At 31.2% G+C, this 10048-nt stretch overlaps 1 protein-coding gene and 1 long non-coding RNA gene across 2 annotated transcripts; one reads left to right on the top strand and one right to left on the bottom strand.

Moving 5' to 3' along the window:
- The first annotated feature begins 4487 nt into the window (after positions 1-4487).
- LOC146720573 (uncharacterized) lies at positions 4488-5612 on the top strand. The gene is made up of 2 exons (XM_085488252.1): positions 4488-4542; positions 4675-5612. The coding sequence occupies exons 1-2, from the start codon at positions 4488-4490 to the stop codon at positions 5610-5612; spliced, it is 993 nt and encodes a 330-aa protein (XP_085344378.1).
- Positions 5613-8342: 2730 nt separating this feature from the next.
- LOC114942091 (uncharacterized) lies at positions 8343-8993 on the bottom strand. Its single transcript, XR_003821749.2, has 3 exons — positions 8912-8993; positions 8492-8518; positions 8343-8416 (listed from the first exon to the last, which is right to left on the bottom strand). It is a non-coding gene; the product is annotated as an uncharacterized LOC114942091 (long non-coding RNA).
- Positions 8994-10048: the final 1055 nt, after the last annotated feature.

The raw sequence follows: 10048 nt of genomic DNA, 5'->3' as shown, positions 1-10048 counted from the left end.
ATGAAACAAACTAAAAAAGTTTGTATGATAAGACATACGAACTTAAAAAATAAATAATTATGGTAAGGCACATATAATAATAGTGTGTTTTATATTTTAATATATATTAATAAAGATAATTTCTTTTTTTGTGACATTATTCTTTGCGATGCCAGTAGCGGCTTTTTATTTCTGCAGAGATCATTATGAATTTCCCATCTTCCTTTCAGTCTGCGTATGTTTGCAATATAATGCCCCATACTTTCTACATCTGATGTGCCTTGATATTCTATAACAGAAAGCAATTTGTACATGCAATCATGAAATAGGAGATCTACGGGTATGTGGCTCAATGTGAATGTTCCTTCCCAATCTAATATATTTAAATTTTTTGCTAGATGTGTCGATTGTAAACACTCAATATCAATATAAAGCAGGTGTCCACAAATAATAGAACATTCTATGTTTTCTCCGTCACAACGAATACATTTTTTGTTCTTGTAAATATATTTTTCATTTATAGAATGTTGTAAAGCGCGCATATTTTCTTTATAAAACGGCTTGACATTAATATCTAGAATATTAAAGTTGTCATTTTGTACGTATTGGCAATTATGACAAGTTACATTTCTGCTTAAGGAGAATTCGTCCTTTAATAAATGTTTTGCAACTAAATTACAGATATTATAGCAGCAATTAATAGTTCCATGTGCGGGAGTGATAAACTTATTTAATATAAGTGCTCTTTCTTTATACACTTTAATGGAAGGTCCACATGTCGACAATTTTTTAATAAACGCGAACATGTCACTTTGAGCTTCTTCTACATAACAATGGAAATTTGACCAATCATAATAACCGACTAGTAACGTCTGAGCTATTGCATCAAAAGAGCATGTATTAGTAAGCATAGTGGGATCTTTTCCGAGAAGGACCGGTCCTAAAGTGCTACCATTTTTTAATAAAGGTACTGATGTTGTAAATTTTGGTTTTAAATGAATATTCTCAATGTCCGGACACGCAGTTAAATACTTGCCACGCTTCTTTGGACTATTATTTTTACCTTTCCAATTTTCAATTTTATTAAGATAGTTAAAACTTAAGTTAGCATTAGTGTCTTCTATATTACTGTCTGAATTAGTAGGATTAATATCAATAGGCGCGATAGAATTATCAGATACGCTAATATCGTTCTCACAATCAGTGGTAATTTTAAAATCTTTAGAGCTATCTGTAAGATCATTTATGTCATCGGAAATGTCATTATTATGTGTAGTCTTGTTAGTATTACAAAAAGATTGAACATTAGATTTATTTAGATTAATATTATCATCAGAATTATCTAAGTTATTATGTGCGGCATGCAAATTACCAGCTTGTAAAATTTTTACCGTGCCTGCAAGCGATCTGATATGTGTAATCAAAAATTTGTCAACACGCATGCACTTAGCATCTTTAAAAACAAGTTTTTTTAAACCTTTAAAATATTCTTCGCTGCAAGCGGAAGATGCTACGCTGGTCGACATTATTGCTGTCCATAAAGGGAAATGTTTAGCCATTTTTAATAAATTAGTGCCAAATTGAGGACACCAGTATGGATTCGGTTTTTCGCCAGTATCACTTGGTTTACTTTCAATTTGTATAGATTGCAAAAAACTTGTTATTTTCATATCGTATTTATCATCTAAATCATCTATCAAATTTTCATTTATAAAGTCTGTATCATCAGTAGTATCATTAGTATCATAATTAGTATCATAATTAGTATCATATATTTCATCGTTTTTTATTAATTGGATTAATCGTTGTTGTGCAGTAAGGCATCTAATTTGTTCGTCCGTAATTTCCTCTTCAGTATCTGATGCGCTTACAATTAAAATGTCACCACAAATCTGACGAAATTGATTGATACATGTGCATTTTGTCAGAAGACCAAAACAGCGTACGTAGAAATCTTTAACACGCTTATGTTTTCCATCATAGCACTTCCATTTACATACAATTTTCATTAGATGCGCGATATCAATACGTATTATGCATTTTGGTTTTTGCATGTTGTCCAAAGTTTCTAAAAATGTCATGCATCGTTCAACGTAACAATTCAAATTTACTTCATTAAATGCAAGACTAATTGCATTTATTAATGCAAAAGAGTAATCAACAACAATCTCTGAAGGACAAGGAACAGGTGTACGCAACCATTCACGTAACCAAAAAGACAACATATTAGTATCATGTCTTTCGGAGACCATTTGACACACTGGTAATGTTTTTTCATTCAAAGTAGCAACCATTTGGTATATAAATATAACATTTGATGACCCATCTGGTCTATTAATACGTTTGATTAAAGATCCGGTAGCATCTATGCTTAAGACACCAGTGCGTTTTTTATTAAATATTTTATATAAAAATATTTGTTCATCACTCCAATACATTACGTAAAATTTATCCATACCTATGTCTCTTATAAATCCAACAAACTCAGGTTTATATTTTAATTGAGCAATTGATAGAATAGGATCAGTAACCTTATATAATCCTAACGTTCGATCTTTCTCCAACTGTTTTGCTTTACGTAAAACGTTTTCGCTGTATAAATGTGCTGGCTCCACATCTCCAAAAGACATTACTTCATTCGCCTTTTCTCTTCTCCATGCATATGTCGATGACGCACATATTTCTTTGACAATATTTGCTCTATTAGCACCACGCAATTGTCGTTTTTTTTTATGTTGTATGGCAGTAGTATCATTAGTTGATATTTGAATATCAATACCATCTGCTGCTGGTTTATTCAGAGCGTACGCATTAATAATTGTATCACATTCGGTGCATTTACCCCATATTTTAACAAATATTTCGCCAGGATTATCATTAATTTTTGCATTTTTGAATGCAAAGCAACATGGAAGCTTCAGTGCTTTCCACAATTCTTCGGCGATTACATCCGTCCAACCTTTATTTAAAATTTTATATGAACGATCTTTATAAAAAGTATCTATCGGCGCTATTTTGTGCCATGTTTCGCTGGATAAATGGATTGAAGTACGTAAATCAGGTAAAATATTGTTCGAGGATTGTATAGACCAATTAGATTCGTTAGATGATAGAGATGTATCTTTCATTTTTTTTTTGGTACAATTATCTATTCCATAATGATCTAGCAATTTATGTAATAAGCCATTTCTGTTTTGTGACACGTACAAATATATATATTTTTTGGACATCGTATTATTTAATTTAATACGCGCTTCCTCCCAAACAGAATGCGTTAAATTAAAAACGCGACCTTCGTCATTCACGAGATATAAATCTTTAACAGCTTCGAATATCTCGGATGGAGATTTTGACGCATTTCGGGGCATATTGAGAAAGTAATATATTTTAACACAAATAAAAAATATAAACTAATATAATGTAATATTCTTTATCGAAATAGAAAAGAAACAGATTAATGTAAATTTAACCTTAAAATTATATGAGCACCTTATTATATATGAGAACTAAATATTATATATGAAATATTATACATGCACATACTCATAATATTATATGATACATATATATATATATATATATATATATATCATATATATTATGACTTAATAAACTCAAGAAAAGAGTTTTCTTCGACAAATCTTTTAGAGTGCGTTTTCGTGAGTGACAACAGACAGAAAGTGTCTTAGGTTAAACAGTGGAAGATGCTGAGCTCAATCGTACGCGATGTGCAATTGCTTCCTATCAGGAGCAGTCTTGCTTAATCACCTTATGCCTTATATATATCATGAAGCAGAACGGAGAGGAGACGATGTGCGCGGTGGGGACGCGACGTGTGATTGGTTACGCTTCCTCTCCACCGCGTCCCACGTCGCGTGCTCGCTCTTTTCTCCGCTCGTCCTGCTCTCGATATAATTTTAAGGCGCTCGCGCGTAACACACGCGCACACAGACATGCGCTCGCGCATTTTCAATTTATTATATCAAAATATTTATATTAATATTTCAGTTTTTGTTATTTAGCTTCGTAAAAATAACAAATAATAAAATAAAATTAAAATTTTTAATCCAAGAATATTCATTTTATGTTCAATTTTATTTTGAGTTTAATTTCACTTTAATATTAGTTTGAGTTCAGTTTGACAAAGATATTCCTTATACTGTTTGTTCAGCATTCCATATTTTTACCCTCGTGGGGGTACAAACGAAATGGAAAGCGGTACAAACGGGTACAAACAATTAGGAAGCAGCACCCGTTTGCAGAATTCGAATATCTTTAAAATTGACAAAGTTACCCCTTTCGCGAACATTAAATACCCCGTATTTCCACCCCCTTAGGGGTACAAACGAAATGGAAAGCGGTACAAACGGGTACAAACAATTAGGAAGCAGCACCCGTTTGCAGAATTCGAATATCTTTAAAATTGACAAAGTTACCCCTTTCGCGAACATTAAATACCCCATATTTCCACCCCCTTAGGGGTACAAACGAAATGGAAAGCGGTACAAATGGGTACAAACGATACTGAATCGAACGGCACCACGAAAATTACGATATCTCAAAGTGGGGTGCTGGTGATTTTTCAACCCTTAATAACTTGCAACCCTTAGGGGTACAAACAAAATAAAAATCGGTACAAACGGGTACAAACGAAGTACAATCGAATGCGTACCTGAAATATCCATTTACTTTAAGTCGGGTGCCAGGTTCACATAGCTCGAGTGGCAGAGGTACAGAGTCTGGTACCAGGCGAACGGTGGAGACATGTTCCGACTGCATCAAACCCGGCTGACGTGGCAACCAGGGGGATTCCGGTCTCGGAGCTTCTTGGTTTAGACCTGTGGTGGAGAGGCCCCGTCTGGCTTCGGGGACCAACCACCGCGTGGCCTGTGGTCGGTGACCTCGGTGCCCATCACGAGGAAGAAGAAAAAAGAGCGGTGCACCTGGCCGTCCCGGAGAATCCGGAGGATCTCTTCGAAAGGAGATTCTCCACTTTGACGCGGCTTGTACGCGTAGTAGCCTACTGTTACAGGTTCTATCACAAGGCTCGAGGTATGAGGGACCAAAGCGATTTCCTGTCCGGCGCCGAGTTGGAGATGGCTCTATCTGTGATGGTGAGGCGGACGCAGCGAAGGGAGTTTCCAGGAGAGCTGGGAGCGCTTACGGCGGGCGGCCTATTGCCCGGTGGCTCGTCTCTGCGAGCATTAAGCCCGTTCTTGGACGAGGATGGGTCCTTACGAGTGGGCGGTCGACTTCAATCGGCTCACCTGCCCTTCTCAGAAAAGCACCCGCTGATACTGCCGAAGGAGGGTTACTTTACCGAGCTGGTCCTTCGCGACGCGCATACGGCGACCCTGCATGGAGGCCCTCAACTCATGCGGAGCTATCTTCTCCGTCGCTTCTGGGTCGTGGGGGTGGCCACTCGGGTCCGAAGGATCGCCCGGGACTGCGTGCGCTGTGCCCGCTTCCGCGCGAAACTAGCGCAACAAAAGATGGGTCAGCTGCCGCCGGAGCGCGTACGCTCCACCAGACCCTTTGCATCGGCGGGGGTCGACTACGATGTTACGCTTTTTTCGCTTATCGACTACGATGTTCAGCTTTTTTTCGCTTATCTTTTGTTAAGTTGCAAATAAAGTGAAGTTCTGTGAAACTAGAACAATTAGTGTCTCTTATAGATACTCCTTCAACCACGCGGACGTTCTCCAAGCTCGAAGCCATTTCGAACCAAGACTTACGCGAACACACATTTATATTAACCAAAATATTATAATTATATATAATAGTTATAATAAGGTTTTTACAGAATATATACATTGATATCAACAAAATAATATTAATGTTACATATTTAACATAACGTTACAATGATGTCATTAAAATTACGTAGTATTTACGAAACTTTTAGAGTATACACATTTATATTAACCAAAATACATAAATGTTACATAACAAAGTAACACCAAAATTGCATAACAAATTCATTACGTTATTGACATAAATGATACGTCATTGTTTTGTTTCGCCGATCTATAACATATACATATATAGATTATTATGTAATTGTTTCGTAAATGATCCCTACGTGTTTACTGGGTATCAGAGATGGCAAAATATCAATTAAATTTTTTATAATTGAACAAATGATATGAACAGATTTAATTAAAATATTTTTAATTGACGATTAATTTTAGAAAGATTAATTAGATTTCGATACAATGACAATTGATATAAGCTAGATTAATCGAAGATCGTTTAATTAACAATTAATATGATCGAAGTCAATTAAAGATTATTTAATTGACAATTGATATAAACGAAATTAATCGGAGAACGATCGATTAAAAATTAATACAAGCTAATTTAATTAAAAGTTTTTTAATTAACGATTAATATGAGTTAATTTTAATTAGAAGTACTTTAATTGACGATTGAAAAAAACAGATTCAATCAAAGACAATTCAATTGACAATTGATTTGAGCAGAAACAATTAAAAAATATTTAATTGACGATTAAATATAGCAAATTTAATGCGAATCTCTTCCATTAATGATTGACTTAAGAAAATCGATATAATTTCTCTATTTCCATTAATTAACAATGTGTAACGATTAATACAATTTAAATTTTAATCGAAGATGTTTGATTGATGATATTAAAATGTCTGAATTTAAATAATATATATCTTTTCCTTGGTTCCAGCAAAGTTATTGTACGTAATAGTTACAATATAAATAATAAATAATTTACGTTTTTTAAACCATATTTTTATTCAGAACATTTTCAATTCATTATACATTTTATTATATTTAATTTAATTATATTTAATGTTAATATATATTTCTCGCATTTTTTTTCATTTGTTTTAAAATAATAAATGTATAATATGTTATAATAAAATGTGTTGTACATATATACAATATATATTATAATTCAAAATTATTAATCAAATGTAAATATTGCAGGAAGTTTGGTAATATAACGAAGTGTAACCATACAGTTTCCTTCTGGAGAACATTTCTGCATTCAACTAGGTAACCATTTCACAATGTTTTTACATATTACATTCAAATTGTGTTTATTTATTATAAATAAATTATTAAAAAGAAATATTGAAAAATATTGAATAACATAATTAGAATACGTTGTATATAAATATTTATATAAATGGTCTTGTTTTAAAATTGTATTATTATTTAAATGCTTAGAATGTATATATTTTGTTATTATGTATTTATTTATATATTTATATTTTTTTTATATTGAAAAGATTCATTTTTCTTTTTCCTTTTTTTAAATTAATAAATTTTATTAAATATTTGTTTGCCAATTAAACAAAAATGTAATCGTACACCAGCAATTACTTTTCAAAATATTATTTTTCTTGTGTGTGAATAGTTTCATATAATATCTGGATTGCAAATATATTGTTATAATAGTTTTGTTGCATATCTATTATGCATATAATTATTTATAATAAATAAACACAATTTGAATGTAATATGTAAAAACATTGTGAAATGGTTACCTAGTTGAATGCAGAAATGTTCTCCAGAAGGAAACTGTATGGTTACACTTCGTTGTATTACCAAACTTTCTGCAATATTTACATTTGATTAATAATTTTGAATTATAATATATATTGTATATATGTACAACACATTTTATTATAACATATTATACATTTATTATTTTAGAACAAATGAAAAAAAATTCGAGAAATATATATTAACATTAAATATAATTAAATTAAATATAATAAAATGTATAATGAATTGAAAATGTTCTGAATAAAAATATGGTTTAAAAAACGTAAATTATTTATTATTTATATTGTAACTATTACGTACAATAACTTTGCTAGAATCAAGGAAAAGATATATATTATTTAAATTCAGTCATATTAATATCATCAATCAAACATCTTCGATTAAAATTTAAATTGTATTAATCGTTACACATTGTTAATTAATGGAAATAGAGAAATTATATCGATTTTCTTAAGTCAATCATTAATGGAAGAGATTCGCATTAAATTTGCTATATTTAATCGTCAATTAAATATTTTTTAATTGTTTCTGCTCAAATCAATTGTCAATTGAATTGTCTTCGATTGAATCTGTTTTTTTCAATCGTCAATTAAAGAACTTCTAATTAAAATTAACTCATATTAATCGTTAATTAAAAAACTTTTAATTAAATTAGCTTGTATTAATTGTTAATCGATCGTTCTCCGATTAATTTTGTTTATATCAATTGTCAATTAAATAATCTTTAATTGATTTCGATCATATTAATTGTTAATTAAACGATCTTCGATTAATCTAGCTTATATCAATTTAATTAAATTAAAATTTAACTAACCTCTACGATAGTCGGCGGCAACGAGGCCGGCGGCGACGGGCTCGGCGGCGACGTGGTCGGCTTCATTCATCGGTATCTGAAATGTATAAAGAGTATTAGTTTTTTATAATAAAAAATAATAGTATTTTATAATGAAAAATAATATACTTACATCTGCTATTTCGGTGTTTGAGTACATCTGGAATTATAATAAAATGAAATAAGATCTGGATATTTCGAACACCTGATATAACGAGTCGATGCGCGTAAACAAGTTTTTATGCGCGAACGACAAGAGTAACATTAAAGTACGTCCGAAATATATCTATTGCAAAACTATATGTAAAATCATAATTATAATCACGGAACCAATAAATAAGATGCGAATATCTCAAAAATTCACGAAAAGATCCCGAAAAGTTCATAAAAATGACAATGTTCCGTCGCTTAATGCTAGTCGTTCTCGCGAAATAAATTATTAATAATAAACGAACTTAATTGCTGACTACTAATTAACTGATTCTACATTTCATTAAAGACGATGATGATGTTAGAACGATAGTTTACAGAATCTTATATGTATATGACTTACCGAAGTTAGTTGCTGAGATGTTAGTCTTTCTTCTCACGACCACAAACTGATTAGACCGCAGGCTGCGCGACAGGGGTGCGTAATCGTGCGGCTTGTATTTAGAATGGTATGTTCGATGCCACGCGTTTCACACGTGTTGTTCTTGGCCGCGTGTTCATATCATCGATGTTTTCGACAATTTTCGGTGCGACGAAATAATCGCTGCTTTAATCAGGTAATGATTTTATATTGTACGTATCAAAATATTTATTATAAATAAATTTGTGAATATGTGTGAATTGATGAAGTTAATGTGTAAAGTTATAAGATAATTAATTCTTTATATATTTGAATTATAATTAAATATTAATTTTATAATAGTACAGACACACACATACACACACACACACACACTCACGCGCGCTTATGTCCGTGTGTTGATACGTATATCTATATTCTTTAATTAATATTTAAATTTATATTGTACATATGCAGAATATATATGCAGGATATCACAGAATTAGTAGTAAACCTGTTAATGGAAGATTCTTGAGATAATTGGGAGACGATTTTGCTTCTAACTATATTGATATATAAATTTATAAACTATATAGTTTTTTTCAAAAATTTTGATTTTTCTCAATATTTTATATACAAAATTTTTGAAACAAGATCGACGAAAAATTAATATTTTATGAGATACTTACGTTCATGCAAAATAATGTGTTAAAGATGTAAAATACCCTGTTAAATATTCTCTTTGTGATTATCTTATTCTTACAACTTATTGTTTTAATAATTATATTTCACTTTTACGCGATATTTTTATTCTTTTTATTATTCCCCTTATTTCTATATGTGTATATCGTCTATAATTCTTATAATTTCTTTTTTTTTAATTGCATCTTTTGCTATTTTTTATTTGTTTTCGAATTATTACCCTGTATACATATATATATATATAATTTTTCTTTATAAAATCAATAAAATCAATGTTTACAAGCAACTATTATAATAAATATATATATTTAAAATACATCTAATATATATAATTTTGATTTAAATCGTAGCACCCTTTATACTGCGCATGATGCAACACGCCTTAACCGAACAAATATTTTGGAAAATCGTTCGTTTATATACAAACAGCAAGTGAGT

Source organism: Nylanderia fulva, unplaced genomic scaffold (genome assembly GCF_048542155.1).
Source record: "Nylanderia fulva isolate GAGA-0341 unplaced genomic scaffold, ASM4854215v1 Scaffold664, whole genome shotgun sequence".
Lineage (NCBI taxonomy): Eukaryota > Metazoa > Arthropoda > Insecta > Hymenoptera > Formicidae > Nylanderia > Nylanderia fulva.
Note: the sequence above shows the minus strand (reverse complement) of the source record. Positions and strands in the feature narration are given on the sequence as shown.

Excerpts from the sequence above, each read along its gene's own strand:
- LOC146720573 (XM_085488252.1), top strand. The coding sequence starts at position 4,488 with ATGGGTACAAACGATACTGAATCGAACGGCACCACGAAAATTACGATA. Across the intron at positions 4,543-4,674 it reads GAAAATTACGATATCTCAAA|TCGGGTGCCAGGTTCACATA; the intron begins GTGGGGTGCTGG and ends ATTTACTTTAAG.